The following is a 23148-nucleotide window of genomic DNA, read 5'->3' on the forward strand; positions in this document are numbered from 1 at the left end:
GGGAGGCCAGCATGTGTTTCTGTTCAGAAGGAAGACATCCTTTTGACCACCCTGTTAGTTTCACAAATTCTACGGTGGCAAATGCTTGAGACTTGGAAAAGATACAGTTCAGTTTTGAGTTCTAGAAATGACAGTGTTTTCACAATATAAACTTTTAACCAAAACTCAAAAAATTTCCTCAGCCTAATCGCTGCAGTGTCCAACTGTTATTTCTTTTCACGCAAATTATGATTGCATGGGCTGATATTCGATTAATAAAGAGTCATTTTCCTTGCATAGGCTAATACTATGTTGTCACCTCAAACCACTTTTACCATAGTACATTATTTATAAACTAATAGGCCTACATTTTAACATTTCCATCGCATTTTCAGCTCCATACACTGTAAAAAAATTATCGTGATTTTAACGGTAAAAGACTGTAAAAATGCTACGGTGAAAAACTATTAATTGGTTAACAGAAAGTTTCCGTACTATATGCAAAAAAAATTACTGTAAAAGATCTAACTGTGCACTTAATGTAATTTTACAGTAAAATACCATTAAATTTACAGTTTTTGGAAGTGAAAGGAACAAGTACTCGTATAATTTACAGTAAAAAAAATGGTAAATTGACATTTCCATAATTCCCTGCGTGACACTTCACATTTGATGTATTTTCAATCTCAGTTTGATGTATCACCACAGGCACATTTTCTGGGTTGCAACATTGTGATTCTTGACAGAGTAAAACAGTCTGTGCTTATTTATACAGCTACAGTGAATCTGGTCTAGATTAGATCTCTGCACTGCCATACTCTCTAACACCAGCATGATTTATTAGCCAATACAAAATGACTCAAGCCTGGTTGTGGACCTGTTGGCTAACTTGGGTTATCAAATTTAGAAAGAACAAATCAGTACCGCAGGACTACTGTGCTTTGAGATTACATTCTCTATGATGCTGTCTGCTTTTGAGTATATTTGTATGGTATTTGATCTTCAATTCAGCATATGTGAAACAATTCAACAAAAAAATAACATTCTTTGCAGTTACATTTTCAACAAAAGCACAGTGTTTAATTTCTTTAATGATCTAATCTTATGCACCTGTATCTGATACTTGATACAATGGCTGCAAATGCAATATTAGCTTCACTTCCTGTCTACTGAAATACCTTCATCTGATCGATTTTTGAAGGCAGTGGATGTATCTTTTGCTGCATTTAATATCTCATAATCCTGTTCCATTCCGTGACATTTAAGCTAAAAAACAAAGATGCCATCTGAAAGTTACAGTTGGTCAGTTTCTGTGTAAATGTTTTTGATCAACGTTTGTCAGTTTTGATGTTATTGATAATGAGAAATTACTATTAGTAATTAAATATGCGCTTAGTTATCACTGACGCTCCCTCTATTTTAGATCATTTAACTGTTACGCTGCCTCAGAAGTCTGTCCGAAATTTTTGGAGGTACCTTTGTGTACAAATGCTGACTGCAAAATCCTTGCATTATAAGGCAGTGAGGCATTTTGGGATGCTTTGTGATGCTTTGATACTTTAGTAATAATAATAAATATATGTGTGTGTGTGTATATATATAATATATATATATATTCAAGTTCAAGTTCAAGTTCAATTTATTTATATAGCACATTTAAAAACAATCGTAATTGACCAAAGTGCTTCACAAGATCCAACAGAAAAAAAAAACTATATATAAAAAATGTATTTCCATTTATACAGTAAAAATATGTGATTTATTTCTGTTTTATAAAAACAATTTGTTAGTATCACATTTACTTAACAGTCTGAAATACAAAGCAAAAACATGCACACACACACACACAAATAAAAGTCTGAACGTGACAAGTTTCTGACATTTGTCTTGAGGAAGAAGCATGCATTTGAAGTCTTTTGATCCCTCAAAGTATTTCTTTATTTCTAACACGGATTTAGAGATTTGCATTAATATTCAGAGTTGTTTTCTTAAGAAGGTCCAGCCTCTTCAATCATATTTCTTCACTGATCTTCAATTGAGAGCCTGATTGTTGTCTTAGATGTTTGTTTATTTCATGTGGAAGAATATCACAGTAAACAACTGCCGTGCTATGAAAAATAAATAGGATGAATCCAGATAAATTGGACCACTTTTTTCCAGTTTTGGGATAATAGCACATTTGATTATTTATTTATTTTTACAGTATATGAATTGTACATGTGTATATATTAGACTTCATAATATACACTTAATATGCGTTTTATTTTAAACATAAATTTTGCTATGTGCACCCTAACCAATCCCAAAACCTTGTGGGCCAATATCTGCATCTTTTGTGGCAGACATTGCAACAACTGAAATCAACAAGAGTTTCAATCTGAAAGAGCGAACAATTAGCTAGCAAACATCCTTATTGTTCACAACAACATTTAAAGGCCCCTCCACAATTTCTACCCAATAAAATATTTTAGAGCTAGGCATAACTATGTACATTCATTATAAAAAAAACAAATACTAAGAAATATCTAGATTTTTAGTTATTTTAGCTTATCGTAATGCTTGTTTTGTCTTATTTTATGTCATTTTAAGTCATCTTGAGGCCCCCTATTTGTTGAGAACCACTGAGAGAGCTCTGATTTATTTACTTTAGGTTCGGTCTGTTTATAAATGAATACATTTCACTGCCATACTTTAGACATGATGAGAAGAGTATCTTGGTGTTTTTGTGCATATATCTGGCCTATATCTGAGCCTTTTGTATATGTGCAAATGTTGTTCTCTCTGTAGAATCTACAGGCCACCTAGGAGTTTTGTTTATGGTAGCACGCGCCAGGGCTGCCGGAACTCAGCGCGAGCCCTGCTTGAATTTGTTTAGATGAAGAGGGAATGGAGTGCCTTGTAAGAAGGGTCTGAGAGGGAGAGCATTAAATTAAAAACATAATACGTTGACACAGTGTGCAAGTCCTATTTAAAAAAGCGCATGAGAGCGAATGTTGTTTTTTTTTGTTTTTTTCTAGGTTTGCCGGAATATTTCCGGCACGAGATGTTTGAAAATTCTGGAGAAAGATGAATCATGGTTTGATTGCTTGATCAACAACGCTACTATAAACCATTGTGACTTCTCTGAGGGTTTCGTGCGACGCCCTTTTGTTCGTCCCTGTGCGCTGTGAAGTGTGTTTGTAAAACAACCTAAACAGTTCTCGCGCAACCACAGAGATTGCAATCTCGCTCCAGGCGTGAGGGTTCTCCTCTTGAGAGCAGGATGGCTTTTCTTCTCTGCAAAAGTCAGCATGTCTTGATTGGTAAACCTGCCCACACCGGAGAGGCAAGCCGATTTAGTGCTATCTCTGCTTGTTCTCCAACAAAATTTAATAGATCAGTATTTGTGGTTAGACAACAGACAAGAGTTCAATTAAGTAGGGTTGTCTTGACCTATAGGCATGTATCTGTGTATGTCCGAGAGAGTGAATGAATGAAAATAAGTTAGAGAACAAAAGAAAGAAAGTGAGAGAAGTGTTTCAACTGGTGTAACCATCTTCTTTACTCATAATAATACTCTGGAAAGACTTATAATGCCTAATACCACAGAGACATCCGTTATTGGAGTTACTACAAAAGGGTTTTTCTCAAAAATAACATCAAGTCTGTTCAAAAGTTTGCATATGATCTCTGTTGGATCGTAATGACACTGGAGTAATGACTGCTGAAAATTCAACTTTGCAGGATTAACAGGATTAAATTACATTTTAAAACATATTAAAATAGACAAGAGTTATTTTAAAGTGTAATAACATCACAATATTACAGTTTTAATGCATTTTTGATCAAATAAATGAAGCCTGGGTGAGCATAAGAAAGCTCTTAAAAAACATTAAAGAAATCTTGCCGACTTCAAACTTTTCTTGGTAGTGTACATATAACGGTTCCCATAATGAGTGAAAAGCGAACACATTTATGGGATATCAGACTCAATTTTACTCATACCTGATAATGGCAACAAACACTAAAAAAAAAACATATACTGCAAAAAAATTACTTTCCGCTTGTTTTTAAATCCTTGAAACAAGTTTAATTTACTTTACAGGAACATCACTGCATATGTGAAATCTGCCAGTGAAATTCAATATCGCAGTCTTTATATCTAATGAAGTTGTTTCTCAAGTGAATTTATCTTGTTTTTAAATTTTATCTAAAGAAATAAAACAAAAATAAGATGTTTTACAGTGTAAGATAACTAGGTTGTCATACAGGGGTGAATATCAACTGCTGTCTACCGGCACTCATTTAGCAGCCAAAAGGACTGAATGAGCCTCTGAGACTACAGTAACATCCAAACGATAAAAGTGTTTGGTGAAGTCCAACCGGCCAACTTTATCCAAGAAAATTCCTTTCGGCGATGCCCACGAAAGTAGCAATGTCATAAGTTGCAGGCTCACAGACTGGGTCACAAAGTGCACCCAAAACTAAAGCCGCCCCCCACCCTTCCACCCGGATCAAACAGGGTAGCTGACTGCGAACCGGTTTTAATATCTTATGACATATTGCTATGAAGAGAAGTAATATATAAGAAGCTCCAAGTGCCCAACCAAAGAGACCACTAATCACTATAATAGTGACTTCAAACTAAACCATTTTCGGGAAACATTATTAAACTAAAGAGAAAGATATCTGCAGAAGTTGGGAAAATGAGTGAAAATTCTATTAAAACCTCACACACCCCTTTTTGGCTTGACAAAATGGTACTCATAAAAATCAATTTATCTTAGCGTTTACTGAATAACAAAGGCATAGTATATAAATAGTACAGATTTTTACAATTAAGTTCAACAAATTGTTGAGCATTAAGTCAACTAAAAAGTGCAGAATGAAACAGGTGACAGAACATTTTCTGTTGTATTGTATAGTCTCACCTTTAGCTGAACTGTTTTGTGTAATGAAGTGTTGACATGAGCCAAGAATTCCACCATCACTTTCTCTCTTCACACGCAAACAAACACACACACACACTCATACACAGTCACAGACTTTACACATTTTTTTTTTACTTGCATATCAAGCCTAACAAAGACCCTGGTTTGAGTCTGGCCTCATGTCCAGATCCTATTCCCCTTTTCCTGTCTCCCCTCCAATGTCCTATAAAATATAGCATATAAAAGAGTATTATATATATTGACATCACAGAGATGTCGACTTCCTGCTGTAAGCACCCTCCCTTTCACCCAGGTATAGGCCTGACTAGCTGTGTCTAACCCACAGCAAAACACTGCTGGTAGAACTTGTACTAAAAAAGTAAAGTGTACACAAAAGGAATGGAAAACATTATTCATAAAGAGCAGTTATCTTGCATTTACTTTATCATTCATGGTGATTATTTTCAGCAGGGCACAAATGTATCTCTGTGTGTGTGTGTGTGTGTGTGTGTGTGTGTGTGTTTGTGTGTGTGTTAATGGATCGATGTTGAATTACCCTGTTCTTTCTGTAATCTGCATCTGGAGATCCGTTTCAACTTCCTCTGATTAATAACCCAGACAAATATACACAAGTAACACTGGATCAATACAGGACTATATTGACCAACAATAGCATCTGCCACTCAGTCAATGTCTCCAATGACCATTACTTATTGAGTGTAATTGAAGGGATAGTTCAACCAAAAAAAAAAAAAAAAGAAAATTCTGTCATCATTCACTTATCTTTATATGGTGTATGACCTGTGCGAAAAATAAACGAAGATTTTTTTTTTACTATTTAGAAATTTTTTGTTTGTTTATACAATGAAAGTCAATGGGGTCCAAAACAACAATGGATCCCAACGACTTTCATTGTATGAACAAAAAGTGAAAAAGAAAAATTTTTACTGTGATGTTAATCACAGAAAGGACAGTTTATCATTTAATCACACATATTTTTTGCTCCACTTAAATAAATCACACACAGCTTCAAAACAGATTTAGACTATATAATATAACAAAATATGAATATCAAAAACCCTCTCTGGTTTCTTTTAGAGTAAATCACAGCAGCAGTAAAGCGAGGGCGGGGTGTGTCGTGCGAAGCACAGTGCGTGAGGAGGGCGAGCGTTTGGATCCCCTTTCAAGTTTAGACAAAGACAGCAGAACGGCTACGCTCGCCAGGTAAACACAGTTCCACCGGCAGACCATAAGGGTGGAGGGGTGGGGGGAGCTTGTTGCTTACATTTCTCTTAAAAAAATGACTCCTGCACAGCACAGAGTGGAGTTAAAGCTGTCAACACGTGGCATAGAGTGCAACTCATATCAGATACTCCACTATCAGATTTTTTTTAAGAAAATACCTTTTGTAATGTTTTCTCCGGGCTGCATGCGAGCAGAGCTGCTGTAGCGTGTGAGGAGCAGCGATAAAGAGTCGAGGACCATCTGAATCAGAATGCAACAGAGATGGTTCAAACATGATGTTCTCTTCTATATCCTAAACTTGTCATCCCACCATCTTGATACGCAAACTACTGAATGTAGACCCACAATAATTCCATTTAATCCTCACCTTACTGATGTACAACCACAATAACTTTAATAGATTTAAGGTTTACTCTCTCACACATACATCACCTCTCTGTAACCTCTCTGTAATAACAGTGCTTGCCTACTTCTGTATGTTTGTTTATTTTTCTTTTACTGGTTTGGCAAGTTAACATCACCTCAGGTGAAAGCCCTCCTTGAGCGTCTGTGCAAAAAGTGCAGTGAAAGGACACACAAACACACACACACACACACACTGAACAGACAATGAGGGCAGACGTTTTGTTGTTAAACACATGGCTACTCTCAGCAGACACAGGGAATCACAAAGTTTACGTGTTTGGGATTCCTCTGAATGCACACCCACATACACACAAGCACATTTCACATAAGTGAAAAATCTGAACCAGAGTCATGACTGTTCGCAAAACAAATATTTTATATTTTGTTATTTTATAGTTATTGTTTCCTGATCAGCCTAATCTTATAATAATTGATTATATATAAATTTAATTTTAGCTTCATAACACACATCAACAGTCAAAAGGATTCAATAATAATAATGGACTACTGTATGTATATACTACTATATGCATCAGGATATATATATATATATATATATATATATATATATATATATATATATATATATATATATATATATATATATATATATATATATATATATATATATAAGGATATATATATAATTAAAAAAAAAAAAAATTAAATTACCCCAAGCTTTACTCACCCTCAAACCATCCTGTATACGATTTTCTTTTGCTGATGAACACAATCTGAGTTATATTAATAAATGTCCTAACGCATCCAAGATTTATAATGGCATTGAACGTGACCAACGAATATGAATCTCAAGAAAGTGCATCCATCCATCATAAACAAACACCGGGGGGTTAATGAAGGCCTTCTGAAGTGAAGCGAAGAAAAATATCCATATTTAACAAGTTATAAAGTAAAATAACTAGCTTCTGCCAGATCGCCTTGCGCATTCAACTTACAAAGAAAGTGTATGCCTTTCGCAGTTCAAAACACTTACACTAGATCCTATGCCTTCCGTATTCAACTTAAAAAAAGTGTAACTGAAGTAAGCAAGTTGCAAGGAAGGACAGAATGCTGTCAGATTTCATCAAAAAGATCTTAATTTGTGTCGCAAACAAGATCAAAAGTCTTGTAAAGTCGGGTTTGGAATGACATGAGGGTGAGTAATTAATGACAGAAATTTCATTTTGGGGTGAACTTACCCTTTAAGATCACTTAATAATTAAAAAATTTGGTGAGGAGCTTAAAGACAATGCTTCAGTGCTTCCACATGACTATACTTAAATACACTAAATGCAGGTCAACAACACCACATTTTTAAAAATGAAAACTTCAAATATTGAATTTAGTCCTAAACAGACTTTTAAGCTCTGGAAACAAACTGTTTAATACCAGCAAATACTCGATCACACAAAGGCTTTAGTTTCTCACTTGCTGATTCACTCATGAACCGAAATAAACGGTGGATGTTTTATTGTCCGAGACTCAAAACCACATTCAGAGACCGGCTTCTAACATGACACCACGCACCTGCAATCCTTGCAACTGTCACGTTATACACTTTCTGTCACGCAAAGAGTTAGAAACACATTCTAAAACAGAATTAGGTTTCACACTTCATAGTGACAAAACGCCTCTCGCGCTTGCAGACGTAAACACATATCCACTCGACAACAAACACACAACTACTCATTGTATCAAATTACACACTTGAAACAAAGATAACAAAAACAAAACCTAAGTGGGAGGAAGGAGAAAATTTAAGGAATTCATTAAGAAAAAAAGAAAGGGAAATGCTAGGTACAGCGTATAGCATGAACCAAACGAGGCATAAAACAGGTGCGTGTTCTCTCATGACAGCTCTGTAAAGGGGTGTCTTTGGGATGTAATCAAATATGAAATACTTTTCACACACATACAAACACCGGTGCTGCCACACACTGCTATACGAGCCAAAGCTTCTGTGATAATGAGAGCGTAGACTCGGCTGCAGTATCATTTCTCTCGGCTGTTAGCTCAGCAGTGCGCTAACATCTTACCGTCGTTTTATGTGCCAAAGCTATAATGTTGTAGTAATCATAGCATCTGGTGGTAGTTAAATGGTAATCCAAATTTTAAGTGACAATCCATGAGTGGTATCTCCCATTGACATGACCTCTATCAACTCTGTGCCCTTGTCTATGCACTCATCCCATTTATCATCTAATAAGCTATATGTTGTAAGTCAAGCCAAGTCACCTTTATTTATATAGCACTTTTTACAATACAGATTGTGTCAAAGCTGCTTTACAGCGATAACTGGTATATAATTTGGCTGCACAGCAGCTCTTAAAGAATAGTGTCAATGCAGGCAGATCAAATCACTGTTGAATAAATGTCAAGAATACTGTTGAATATCAAATGTCAAGTCAAATGTCAAGTGTCCCCAACTAAGCAAGCCAAAGGCGACAGCGGCAAGGAACCCAAACTCCAACAGGTGACATCAGGTGGCAAATAGGTGTTAAATGGAGAAAAAAAAAACTTGGGAGAAACCAGGCTTAATCGGGGGGCCAGTTCTCCTCTGGCGAACAGTGCTTTGTTACGATTCAGGTTGCTATCATAAGTCTGATAGGATCGCAACATTCAAAGTATTTATTTCAGTTCCATCCAGTTGAGGATCGTATTCATCATGCCGATATGGACGGTCGAGGACGGTTGAGGTGTAAGTGTGCTGCTAAGTGTGCTGTGTGTGTGAGAAAAATATATATTTATAAATATATTTAGGTATATATAAAATATATATTGAGGTGTTCAAGCGCATAGCGTTATATTGTAATTGTTAAATTTTCCAACTATCAGCATTCTCTCCTAAAAGTGATCGGGCAGACCAAACTAAGTCGTAGAGACTTGAAACTTTGAGGGCTGGTAGTACTTACACTATCTACAACGTCACCAATGCTCGCCCCGATCGGCCTGACGGGCACGTTACAGCGATCAAAAGTATGAAATGGCTCATAACTCCTGAACCATTACGCCTATGTATATATATCGTTGGAATCCTTGGCTCAAGGCGGACAAGAAGCATGCCTCGAAATGCATTTGAAATTTTCAGACAAAATTTTGGGGTATTTTGGATTTTTTGAAAACCTACTTTTGCAAACTATTCCAAGGTTTTTGACCCGATATGAATCAAACCAGTGCAGCGAGATTCTCTGAAGTCTGATTGTCAATAGTTATAAAAAAAGTTGAAATTCTCATTCACGGTCCCAAAGGGCCACCAAAACGTTCGAGGTGGGTGGAGCCACTTTTACTAAAATTGCTATAACTCGTGAACAGAATGAGATATTTTCGCCAAACTCAGCACACCTATATGTAAGAGCTCATTCTGTGGTCGCGTGAAAAAGGATGCAGCGACTGGCCACTTGGTGGTGCTATAACAAGAAAAAAAACATGAAAATGGCTACAACTACTTCACCGTTAGTCCGATCGACTTGAAAATTGGCATGCAGTGTCTTTGTCCTTGTCTATGAGGACACTGACCCATCTCGAAAAATATGTCAGCCGTCGACCACTGAATTTTGAACAGCTATCAGACAAGGTTAACGAAGGCTGATCGGAATGAAAGTCGCTGGGCCTGTTTGACTCTGAGAAATTCAAAAGAAACAGGCCACTGGGGGGCGCCTTTGCGTTTTTCATGTGTGTAAAGGATCGTGTATTGTGTGATTTTTCGCACATGCCCACGACATTCATACCCCATGGTAGAACTCCTCATTCTGAGCAACTTTGCCTGTAAGACTGCAGGTGTCCATCGAATTGTTCATTAAAAACTGGAGATTATTTCACCAACTTTGGTGATTAGTCCTATGTTTTTGTCTCAACCTTGATAACTGTTAAAAGGCTTTAAAAACCATATGTTTGTTTGTTTGTTTTTTTGCCTGTATTGGCTGTAAATGGTCTTTTCCATCTATGATCTAAGTGGTTAGATGCTTTCTAAATAAAACATTGTGACGAGCAGGGCGGGCGAGAGTCGTGAGGGAACGGCGCGAGGCCGGTGACGCGAGTGATAATGAGCGTCACCTGCGAGGCGTGCCGGCCTCGAGTCTCTCACGGAGGAGCTCCGGAGGCATAAAAGGAGGAGCGACTACAGTGAAGGACGAGAGAGGACCAGGCCTGGACTTTATTTTATGTTTTGTTATGTTTGTGTGGCCGGCAGACGTCCGCGAGGGTCTGCCGGCATTATACTTTCGTTTTGTTCTTTGTTTATTTTGGATTAAAGTTTTTGTTGAATGTTAGCCGGTTCCCGCCTCCTTCTTCCCACATCTACTGACCACGTTACATACATAATATCTTTTATGCATGTGCTTAAAGGCCCTAAAGCTCTTGAACCCTGATAATTGCTGCTCGCAGCTATATTTATTTAACAATTTGCTACAGATTACATTTAAGTGTTATTAAATTATTAAAAATAAACTTTAATTGTGCATTAGATGTAAATGTAAAAATATAGGAAATGAGAAGCACGATCAAATATTCAATATTGATCAATACTGATGAATGAAAAAAAAAAAGTCTAAATATTGGTGTTGATATATTGTGCTTCATTATATACACTAAATCTCTTTTATTTAACACCCAAATGTTTTTTTGCTAAATAAAACACAGACAACCAAACAAATTCTTGAAATGCTTGATGGCCTCGTCAGTATTTAAAGCTAAAAAGATAAGCGTAGTGTAGATCAAGTGCTGGATCCTATCTTAACACAGACAGAAGATAAATAGATGACTTTGAACTTTTTGTGCGCAGAAAAAGATCATGACACCTGGATTTAAAAAAAAAAAAAAGATAAACCACACGCACACCTGTGCACACACACATCGCATCGCAGACAGAAGGAACTGAACTTAAAGTTATCAGATGGCCATTGAAGCTAAACACAACAGGTATGAGGAGAATGATCGTTTCAGCTGTCACAAAGAGAGAGAGAGAGAGATGGTGACTTTTGCAGACCAGGAATCAAACTGCCAGACATTTAATATGGTCTCTTTCTATTAGTGTTTGATTACATTTTTAAAAAGATTGGTTGACATGCCCTTTAAATGTCAGTTTTAGGCCTGCTCAAGTGTTCAGCCTGCTGGAAATCATTTTGTCTTGGAATGGTAAGGGTAAGGAGTAAGCACAGGCCCGAAACTCTATCTGACTGCAGCGGTTCGGAGCCGCAAACAGTGCCAAACTGCTAAATTCATATTTATTTGAGTTTCTGACTGGGGAAGCAGTCAAGGCCTTTGAATATATCCAGGGATATTCCAAGACATTTTAAAAAGAAATGTGGCCAGCATCATACATCAGGACATAATTTATTTCAGAACGATTCAAAGTAAAAAGCTTTGTTGTTCATAAATGAAACAGATCTGTGTTTCGTGCATGGTTTATGTGAGTGGATTTAGCAAGCCCTTTTACATATGACAACAGTAGGCCTGGGACAATGGATGTCTGTAACCTTTTCAATGTATGGATGAGTTTAGCAGTATAATGAATGTACAAGTTTTATAGTGAAGTGGAACATATTTTACGCTTATTTTTATGAACTGTTTTTGTTCATACACTTTAAGTCAATGGGGTCCAATGTTGTTTTGGACCTTAGTGTTCTTCTGATTTGTTGTGGAAAATAAAGTTATGGTTACTGAGAACCTAACAGTATCGCATGCTTAGACTGTCTCCATGGAAGACTATATAATCATTTGTGTATGTAGGTGTATTTGTGTGTGTGTGTTTATAGACACACACCACAAGTCGCACAGGCTTGCTTGCCTGCCCCATGAACCCAGAAAATTACACACACCATCGGTGCACAAGAGAATGTTTTGGATTCACTCAAAGAAAAAATATCCCAAAGGCTTTATGTAGGTGTGGTTCAAAAGACAGTTAAATGATTATCACTCACCTATAGGGCACGTTAGGAACTTATGAAACTTCATGACCTTTCACTGTGCCTTCACCTCTGGTGAATTTTTAGGCAGGTGTTGTTTGCTGCCTTCTATTTTTTTTTTTCATATACTCTCTGACCTGTGTGTGATCTCTATGGTGCTTTTCATATATGTGGCCCTCGTCCAAGCTCATCATAAGTGCAGTAAACTTCCCCATTCTTTCAAAAGTCAGCAACTGCCACGAGCAAATTGTTTCATTAAACATGTAAACTCAGTTTACAAAGAGTGATCGTGATTGACACGTTGATGTCAGGTATTGGGTGCGTCAGAATCAGGTGTGACATTCCACATACCGTGGCGAGGTCACCTTGCCAATTTCACAGTTCAAATGAATTAGCAGGCATGTTCGCTTTGTCTCACAGGTGTATTTATGTCTGAATACAATGAATAAGAAGAATGTAATGAATGTTTTTTCTGATGATAGAATCATCAAAGGCCATAATAAAACAAGAAGTTGGTATACATGCATTCAAATATATATATATATATATATATATATATATATATATATATATATATATATATTTTTTTTTTTTTATAGGCTATCCTTGAACTTTTAAATTTAAATTTAAATATATAGGCTTATAACAAATGAGAACCTTTACCACGTCATTTTTGATGACTTATTTCCTAAAATACACATGTACACACACAATGGTTTCACTAAGGATATTGTAAGTTGATGATGAACAAGTAAATTAGATTTAAATTGTATTGTTTTAGATTTAAATGTAAATATTAATAAGCCTTTTCAATATTAAGAACCTCTTCAAATGTTCTCACAGGTTATTTTTAAGAGAAGAAAAGAAAAGAAAAGAAAAGAAAAGAAAAGAAAAGAAAAGAAAAGAAAAGAAAAGAAAAGAAAAGACGTCCTCACAAACCCCTCTCACTCTATCCGCCCACTTACGGGGGCAGGTGAGCATCTCTAAATCTTTAACTCGCGTGAATGTGTTTGTGATTGACAGGTCTGGCCTGTAAGCCCCGCCCTCGTGGGCCGTCCTTGCACAGCGATTATATTAACGCCCGCCGGTGCACTACGTTCTCCCATGAGGACTTTTTAACCGATGGGAAGTGATAATTCTTGTTTCTTTCATAGACTCTGACACTGACTGAGACTTACTCCCGAAACTGTTGCTCAAATCGAACAGCAGAAGACTTGAATAAAAAGCTACTCAGTTCAAAGTGACAGAGGCGCCTTACAATGAAGTTGGAGGTTTTCTCTGCGAGTCGCCTTGTGGACAAGGACCTCTGCAATGACATGGATGTGAACGTGGCTTCACCGCTGTCCACGGAGGAAGAATTGGGCTCGGATGGAGACTGTTCAGCCAACAGCCCAGGACCAAGTGCCCCCGTTTCGGACGGGAAGGCGAAACCATATACGCGTAGACCCAAACCACCATACTCCTACATCGCGCTCATTGCTATGGCCATACGCGATTCCAACACCGGCCGCCTCACACTTGCTGAAATAAACGAGTACTTAATGAAAAAATTCCCGTTTTTTCGGGGCAGCTACACGGGGTGGCGAAACTCTGTACGGCATAACTTGTCATTAAACGACTGCTTTTTAAAAGTGCTGCGAGATCCCTCACGTCCATGGGGAAAAGACAACTACTGGATGTTGAACCCACACAGTGAATACACATTCGCAGACGGCGTTTTCCGCCGGAGGAGGAAGCGCATCAGTAAGAAGATCCTGAGCAACTCGGAATCTCAGGAGCGCGCGCCTGCGGATGACAGCCGGCTCCCAGCGCGCGACGAAAGCTCCAAGTTTTCCAGTTCGTTCGCCATAGACAGCATCCTCAGTAAACCGTTTATGCGGAGGGAGCAAAGCACAGAGGACACGTGTTTTGGTACCAGGCTAATGTTGTCAGCAGCTCCGCACTTTCTGCCAGTCGTTATGGGCTATCCGCCCTCCACAGCGGCTCACGCGCCTCAGAGCGGATTCCAGGTCAGTTCTGAGGTGTCGAATGCCTTTCCGATCTACAGGTGTAATACGGTGGACATTACTAACATCAGTCGAATGCCGGACGTACCGACTTCCCTTCCGGGTTTGGCACATTCTCACACTACTACTGTTCAAGAAACTGGATTTCACCCCTTCAGAATAGACTCTCTGCTGTCATGAAATGACAAGCGAACAAGGCAATTTACAGACAATAACAAGCTTAAACGCAGTTTCTTTGGTGTTTGACACACCAGTTATGTGCACTTTTTTCTGTTTCGCGAAACGGTTTGTGTGTTTTGGACTATGTGCTTTATTTTTCGTGATTTTTAAGCCCAGCATGCACAAAGAATACACACTTACTGCAGTGCTGCATGTTTGCTGTTTAGATGTCTTCTATCAATGCCTCGCCAGTGCACTGTGTTTACTGAATCCATTTTCATTTCTTGTAAACGATGGCATAACCATGCCAATAATTATAGACAGAATGTGTATTTAAATGTATGTGTATTTAAATGTTTGCTTTTTTGTAAAACTGTGTTGGGTAATAAGTGTAGGCCTACCGTGTTTCATGTCTGTGTAAATGTGTTTGTTTAGAGCTGTGCTCAGTCAGTTGGACAACATATGCAGTTGTACTTTCGTCAATAAAGGAAAATATGAGAGAAAGTAGGCATTTTCAATCATTATTCTTCTGAAACTATTGCCTACCTACTGAACTCACTGGTCATTAGACACAACACTAACATGCAATGACTGACTTGCTGAAATCTGTACCTTAAAGGCAAAGGCACAAGCAAACACTGAAACCAAGACATTTTTTTTTTTAATTTTGATTGATTTGATGTAAATTTTCTAAATATTAAACAGTTAATTAAAATCAGAGATAAGTAGCCTAGGTAAAAATACGTTGTCACGACAAATAGAATAGCGAATAGAAATCGCGGTCGCCTGAGGGAGTAACCATGGAAACCGGATGCCGCTCAAGTATTTTCTGTAGTAGCCTATCAGTATCATCAAACCAAACATATACAAAAAATAGCCTAATTATTATCATTATGCATAACTGTCTTACTAATTCACATAATAAACACAAAAATGTTTATTTAAAACGATATAGAGGCTCCGATAATTGCCTATACAAATTCCTACAAATTGACCTTCTAGCGTCTGTTCACACATTGCATAAATTTCCCATAAAGATAAGTAGCCTATACAATATATTTTCTCATAATGTAAAATTACAAGGTCTGTTAACTGACCAAACGTTTCAGAAAACTCGTGATTCAAAAACAGTTTCTCTTCAAAAAAAAAAAAAAAAATCAACATATACGCCTACAAGCATGAGTCACTGAAGCTGCAGCCACGCATGCACTCCCAAAATAAAAGTCGTATGTTGTCAAAGCTGGAATGAATGGAACAGCATTTCATGCCATTTTCTCTGCGTACAATTTAATATCGATAATGTAGACTAATTAATATAGCCTAATAAATTAATATCGTTATCCTAAGCAGTAAACTTTTCGAATTATAAACTTAATAGGTCAAGTAGGCTATTATAATTAAAGCAACTGGAAATGCGCCTGTAAATTCAAAATAAGCTCGACATCACGGCTTATCAGTTACAACGGGTCTAGCACAAACATAAGTCAACGTATTGAACAATATACAATTTCTTAATTGCGCTAAAATTTGTCATAATCAAAACCACTGCACGGACAAAAGCTATTTTAGACGTTAATAAGCCTATTAATTTATTTGTATGTATGCACTTATTTAACCTAATTATTGCCATTAACAGAAATGAAGGCAATAATCTAACATATCTGCAGATGAATTGACTTCCATTTAAAATCAGGCAAGTAGCTACAAAATACCTATTCAGTAAAACTCTAATCTCAAACCTGCAAGGTATCTGAAGTCTGCGACAAAAGGACAGCATGGAACGTATATGTACAAAAATAAAAATAATTAAATGGAATAACTACAACGAAATTTAAATAATTTTATAGAGCCTAAATTTTACATTTATCAGTATTTCATTTAGTGTGTATATTTGTTTTTTTAACATGATATTTTTTTATTTTTATTTTTATTTTGTTTGTCTCAAACATGAAATATTCTGCGCTGTCCGCGGTACTGAAACAGGGCCATCGTTTCCTTTTCAATTTCAGTCCTCAGTCACGTCATCTCCTTGGGTTGACAGCCCTGTAATTTTCAGGTCAGGGAACGGGCCTATTTCAGAGCATACTAAATCTGGAAGCACGTGTCTTTCTTCACTTAGGCTTATATATTTTTCCTTACTCCTCAGTGAATGAATTAATGAATGAATGAACGAATTAATTAATTAATTAGGCCTAATTAACGAATGAAGATGATGTTTTGTTGTATAAAGCGAACAATCAGTAGGCCTACAAAATGATAAAAGTTGAGAGAAATCGAGATGCTCGACGTTGATGGAACTCTATTGCACTATTATAAGGTTACAGAAAGCTCACAATTTTATGTACTTTTGTGGTTATGGCACGTAGCCTATATAACTCGCAAATAATGCATTGGTGTATAGCTGGCAATATTTAAATGCTTACTCTTAAATGCTTGCCATTTAAGTGCGATGCTGCAACCTGCAGGTGAACTCGCGGAATGACACACCTGTTTATGTAAAAACCGTTAGCTGAGAATTAAAATCTATCATGACATTAGCATTTCGACTGCAAATGAAGCGCTCATTCGTATACAGCCTAAATATACAGGCTTATCTGAGAAACACGTTAAACATACAGGACTGTGGTGGTGTTATTATCTACAAAATCGGGGCAATAAGAGCATATATTCAGATAAATAATATATATAAATAAATAATTATGAAAATATACGAAATAATACATTATAAAAATGTTTTATCAAGTCTAGGTAGAATGTCCTTATGGTTTCGCTCATGCAGTGCAAGCATTGACATTCAAACCAAATGAACGCAATGCTTTCATCAAACGATCTCAATTGTTTCCATATTTAACTTGCCAAAAAGAACAGCAGGCATCAAATAAACTTAAGTTTTCAAACTTCGAGGGATTTTTTTTTTTTTTTTTTTTTTTTTTTTTCAGTGTGTAAAGGCTACTGGCTTAAATAATAGGTCTACCATTCTGGAACAGAGCAATGAAGGCGTATTACTAATACAAATTAAAACATAAAAAATTAAAGCATCGATAGATCAAATAACAGATTATTCGTACTGTCTTAAACTCTAATAATTAATTAATTAGGCCTAATAATCTCTCTATATATTCTAATAATTTAACGCCCTTTTTCTCTAATAATTCAGATGAGGTAAAATATTTCAGTATGTTGTAGTTGTGTGTCCGGTGTAAGGAGTCTTAAATGGGACACTTAAAATGGTTTGATAGCTTCATATCAGGCACAAAATCGTCTCAGATCAAAGGTTGACTGGATCCTTTGATGCATATTCGTTTGACAAAGAATAAGTCATAAATCTTGTTTACAGTGGTTCAATTAGGTCTGTAATGAAAATAGATCAGTGAATGTATTTGGGTGAGGGAGCACGATGCTTTCTTACACACATAACGATGGCCTGTGTTCAAAGTCTCGTGCAGAGCTCGGTTTCCTCTAGAGCAGCCGCGGGTATCCGGGACCCGGCGGGGGTCAGGCGCTCAGCGGGCAGGGGAAACCCGGCGAAATACTGCTTATATAGCGCGGGAACATGTTTTTATCCACATCCTCACGGTAAGCCTAAACTAGGGGATTGTTGATTTGCTTTGTTCAAAAGGACACTTAAAAGAGTTGGGTGATTAAAAAGGGAGGGGAAAAAGAGAGCGCGAGAGAAAACATATCCGCGCTATTTAAAAATAGGCCTAAATAAAAAATAAAAAGAAAGAAAGACTGTAGGAGCCATAGTTAATGCTGTTTTTATTTTTCGATTTTTATAATAAACGGTAAACAAATAATATGAATAATTCAATAGCCTAATATAAGATTATACATATTTGTAGGCTAATAAAATGCTGTCCAGTTGAAAACAACAGAGGGGCATTTCACAGTTCGATTTCAAATATATACATATATAATGGCTTTGCTTTCATTTTTTTCTCACAGCCTATTATATAACACATAGCCTTTACATAGCCAAACATTAATATATAGACCTAACATTAATTTATAGGTAGGGCTATTAGATGCTTACGTTTTGTATAAATAAATAAATATTTATACTGGTCTATGAGAGACTGCTGTGACCCTTCTTTGCTGGCGGAAGCTGTCGACGTCCAAATGGCTAATTGGCATTTTCTTTTGCTAATGAACGCTGGACTCGAGGGATGTGCTGCAGCCCGGGGCCCGTAAACTGATACTGGAGCGCTGTGTGTGGTATCCAAACCTCTCGACACAGACAGCCTGCTTCCACTCGAGCCAAAGCCATTCCCCTCTTCTCTCACTCGCCTCTCACTGATCACTGTCTCCTCATTTGATGGTATGATTTATTTATTTTAGTCCTGCTACGTTTATTAAGGCCTCTCACGCTCATTGACTTTTTGTTCGTATTGACAACCCTCCAAGGCCATTAGAGGAATCCATCCAATTAAAATTGAGTTGCAAATACAAATTCCACAAAGGAGTGGAACACTGGCACTCACTTGATAAGCTAAGATAGTCTTTATTAAAAAAATATAATTCCATTATACCCAGGTTTATTCTCATAAAACGCGCAACACCGACTGACTCATTCAGGAGAAATGACCAAAACATATTTTATAAATAAGCCAGAAAGACGATAATGATAATGATGAGTGATGCAATGTTTGTTGTCGCATAGTGATAGATTGCGGGTGGACAGTCAATGTATTGCATGTGGCTCTAGAGAGAGAGAGAGAGAGGAAGAGTCGAGTTTGCTGGGGTCTATAGGGGCTTAAGGGGGTGGGTGAGGCGAGGAAGGAGGAGCGTTTTGAGTAGAGAAAGCCGGAGAGAGTTATTGAGTGATTGGCTGTCGGGTTTTGTTTAGTTGAGGCGCTACACGAACTCAAGTCTTTCCATTTCGTTCTCAAAAAGGGATTACAGCCACCCGGATCAGCGCGGAGACAGTGACAGAAAAAGAACCGTTGATAACGACCACAAATACGCGTGTTACTTGGATATTTTCTCTCACAAACAGCAGGGTTTGGACGACAACTTTTAACGCCAGGAAAAGAAGGCAGTTAGCCTACCTTTACATGGGATGCTTGATTAAATAAGCAAACGGTTTCGACTGAATAAGCGTGGTGTTTATTCTCGGTTGTTTTCTTAAACTTCGTTATTGGTTCTTGAATATCTCAACTTTTTGAGGTTTTGCTTTGCCTTTTTCTTCTGTCAACGTCTGTCATCGAGTTGTGTTCGTACGTCAGAGCGGGACAGATGACGACTGAGAGCTCCCACGGACCACTGCGGTCGACGCCCCCGGCCAGGACCAGTCCAGCGTCCACCGCGCTGCATCCAGGACTGATGAACTCGACAGGTAACTTGGAGGACCATGGCACCGTGTCCAAGAGCAAAAAGACTAATTCAGGACTGCGACGCCCGGAGAAACCGCCCTACTCTTACATTGCGCTCATTGTGATGGCTATCCAGAGCGCACCGACAAAGCGACTCACACTTAGTGAGATTTACCAGTTCTTACAAACACGCTTCCCTTTTTTCCGAGGCTCTTATCAGGGCTGGAAAAACTCTGTTCGGCACAACTTGTCTCTGAACGAGTGCTTCATTAAACTACCAAAAGGCCTTGGGCGGCCGGGTAAAGGACACTACTGGACCATAGACCCCACCAGTGAGTTTATGTTCGAGGAAGGGTCATTTCGGCGAAGACCGCGAGGATTTAGGAGAAAATGTCAGGCCATGAAACCAATGTACAGAATGATGAACGGCCTAGGGTTCGGTTCCGCCATTTTACCTCAGAGCTTCGATTACCAACCTCCCACCGGCGCACTTGCGTGCCACAGCAGTGGCTATAACCTGGACCTGTCTGGTAATGGTTATGAGTCAATAAGCAGCGGGCACCACGGTCACATGTCCCCCAGCTCCAGACATGGCTATATGGCTAACTGTCCAGTGCCCGGGAACGGAGACTATGGCGCGGAGAGCAACACCAGCCCAGTCCCATCTTCTCCTGCAATAGCGGGCGCGCTTGAGGGTCACTCGTCGTATTCAGAGAGCACGGCACTGTGGGCTTCTTCAAATTCTCCATATCTAAAACAGCCGACTACAGTCTCGAGCAATTCGCCGTCCACAGGGCAGCATCCCGGCATATTCACCTACTCTCTGGAGCAGGGTTATATGCAGCAAAGTGCCAGAGACAACACAGACATGTCAGGTAACAGCAAATAACATGAATCATTTAGATGCCACTATTTTTAGACTTCAAGACTTTATTTTACACTGTCTTTGTTAATTAGCCTACTATAGTAATAACAGTAGGCCTTCTGCATAATTGTGCAAAACCAAACCCTAATCCTACAACCTCGACCCAAGCTACATGTTGTTAATTAATATTACTTAGTAGGCCTACTTAAATGTATAATTACACTGTAACAAAGACACCTTAAAATAAAGTGTAACTCTGCTTTAAAATATATTTATTTTTAAGTTAAAATCGATCTAAACTACATAATTCTGTAGCTAAAATCCAAATGAAAAGCATGATAAAAAAAGGAAAGATTTCTCAGAATGCCAAAAGGTTCAATTTTGATACTTTAACTTAATACTTTTTAAATACTTTATACTATAAACTGTACAAAATGTTTTGAATTAGCTGTCGAATTAATCATCTGTTCAGCATGGCTCAAGTATAGGCTACTTTGACATCTTTTGCAAGATTTTTTTATGTATGTCTACGTCCGACCACACTGTTGTGTTGGGGTAGGAAACAGCAAAATACGTTTATAATAACAATAATAATAGTTGTTGTCGTTGTTATTACCATCTAGGGTTCAAGAATCATTAGCCTATATTTTCACGTAAATGTAAAATATATTTTTCCATGAAGAAAAATGCGTGAAGACCACGAGAGACAGTTTAGTAGTTTAAAAAATATTGAAATCGAAAAAATATCCATTAAATGGAAAATTGATGGAGAAACATAATTGTAAAGAAAATGGTAAAAATCATTTTTTTTTTAATAACAAAACATTTAAAGGCAGATATGGAGCATTTTACTCCAAATGTGGGGGTAAAAGCATGCATATATGTGCTGATTAATAAAAAATAACAATATATAATATTAGGTTTTATGTACTGGTCATTAAGTGTATATTTTTCTCATTGTGCATATATCTGTCCGCAGTGGGAATATCGCGCTATCCGACACATTCATCCCCAGTCGGAGAACGGAAGGACTTCATGTTGAATTTTAACGGAATAACGTCTTTCCATCCTTCTGCCGGCGGATATTATCACCATCATCATCATCACCATCACCACCATCAGAGTATGCATCAAGACGTCAAGCCTTGCGTGATGTAGTCCGCTTTTTGCGGAGCAGGTTGCACAAAGATAAGCACTTGGATAACTGTGAGGTAAAGAAAATTAATGAAGGATTAATTATTTTGCACTCGCAAAACGCTTGGAAATAGGCCTATTTTCCAAAACCAGCCCCTGGCAGCACGAGTTGACCTCACCGCACCGAGCGCATATAAAACTCATGTTAAACTAATGAAGTCATGGACGGGCCATTTTATGTGTTGTGGTTACATTTCAATAGAGGTTGAATTAAGCACATTTGAGTAGCCTATATATGTCACTTAATCTGTACAGTGCAATGTGATGTGTGGAAGCAGAAATAAAACATTTCAAAGAAAGCAGAGTGTTTTTTGCCTGACCTAGTCCATCTCTCTCTCTCTCTCTCTCTCTCTCTCTCTCTCTCTCTCTCTATCTTACTGCGAATTTGATGTGTAGGTTTATAGGGGAAGTTGTGGCCAGTTGTCACAAAATCTGTATCTGAGTCAAAAGTCCAATGTTTTTTTGTTTTTTTTTTAATGTTGATTAAAAACACCAACATTAGAATAATTGTTGTGAATTCTGTCTTCCAAACTTCCAAACCTCTATCATTATATTTTGCAATAGCGGTTGTGTAGACAAGCTAAATATACAACGAGTCAGTTGTATAATCAAGGCAGCCTATTTTTAACCAAAGGTTATATTTTTCATACATGTAGGCCTGGTCGCGGCAAGTCGTCACAATTTGAATCACAACAAAATAAATATATATAAATAAAATAATAAATAAATAGACTAATTAAAGAAAGAAATATATTTTTTATTTACATCTTTGCAATTTCATGAAATTTTTGCGTTTCACAATTTCATTAACATATAGCCTAATAGTTTTTTTTTTGTTTTTTTTTTTTAATGGCAGGTTATATTCTGACAACATGCTCTTTGTCAAAAAGTCAACGCTCAAGCTGTTTTGTTGCGCAGACTTAATGAAAATGCCAGTTAAAAATAAACTTCACAGATTATTATATGGAGTAAACTAACAAAGATCAATACCCTACTTTACAGCATTTACCATATTAATGTTAATCTCTAAATTTACTAATACATTTTTAAGATCAAAAGTTGTCTGTTAACATTAGTTAATGCAATGTGAAATAACATTAACATTTTTATCAAATAACAAAGGTTAATAAATGAATAAGAATATTGCTTTTTGTTATTTCATGTTAATTA

General features: G+C 37.4%; 2 protein-coding genes across 2 annotated transcripts; both read left to right on the forward strand.

Moving 5' to 3' along the window:
• Window positions 1-13574: 13574 nt before the first annotated feature.
• On the forward strand, window positions 13575-15151 carry foxq1b (forkhead box Q1b). The gene has a single exon (XM_067382996.1). The coding sequence runs from the start codon at window positions 13702-13704 to the stop codon at window positions 14626-14628; it is 927 nt and encodes a 308-aa protein (XP_067239097.1). The 5' UTR covers window positions 13575-13701; the 3' UTR covers window positions 14629-15151.
• Window positions 15152-19458: 4307 nt separating this feature from the next.
• On the forward strand, window positions 19459-22248 carry foxf2b (forkhead box F2b). Its single transcript, XM_067383855.1, has 2 exons — window positions 19459-20794; window positions 21764-22248. The coding sequence occupies exons 1-2, from the start codon at window positions 19843-19845 to the stop codon at window positions 21940-21942; spliced, it is 1131 nt and encodes a 376-aa protein (XP_067239956.1). The 5' UTR covers window positions 19459-19842; the 3' UTR covers window positions 21943-22248.
• The last annotated feature ends 900 nt before the right edge of the window (window positions 22249-23148 follow it).

This window comes from Chanodichthys erythropterus, chromosome 4, assembly GCF_024489055.1.
Source record: "Chanodichthys erythropterus isolate Z2021 chromosome 4, ASM2448905v1, whole genome shotgun sequence".
In the NCBI taxonomy this organism is placed as follows: domain Eukaryota; kingdom Metazoa; phylum Chordata; class Actinopteri; order Cypriniformes; family Xenocyprididae; genus Chanodichthys; species Chanodichthys erythropterus.

What these genes read in the sequence shown, in the direction of transcription:
- foxq1b (XM_067382996.1), top strand. Translation starts at nt 13,702, where the DNA reads ATGAAGTTGGAGGTTTTCTCTGCGAGTCGCCTTGTGGACAAGGACCTC.
- foxf2b (XM_067383855.1), top strand. Translation starts at nt 19,843, where the DNA reads ATGACGACTGAGAGCTCCCACGGACCACTGCGGTCGACGCCCCCGGCC. An exon ending in AGACAACACAGACATGTCAG is followed by an intron (nt 20,795 to 21,763) that starts GTAACAGCAAAT and finishes ATCTGTCCGCAG; the next exon opens with TGGGAATATCGCGCTATCCG.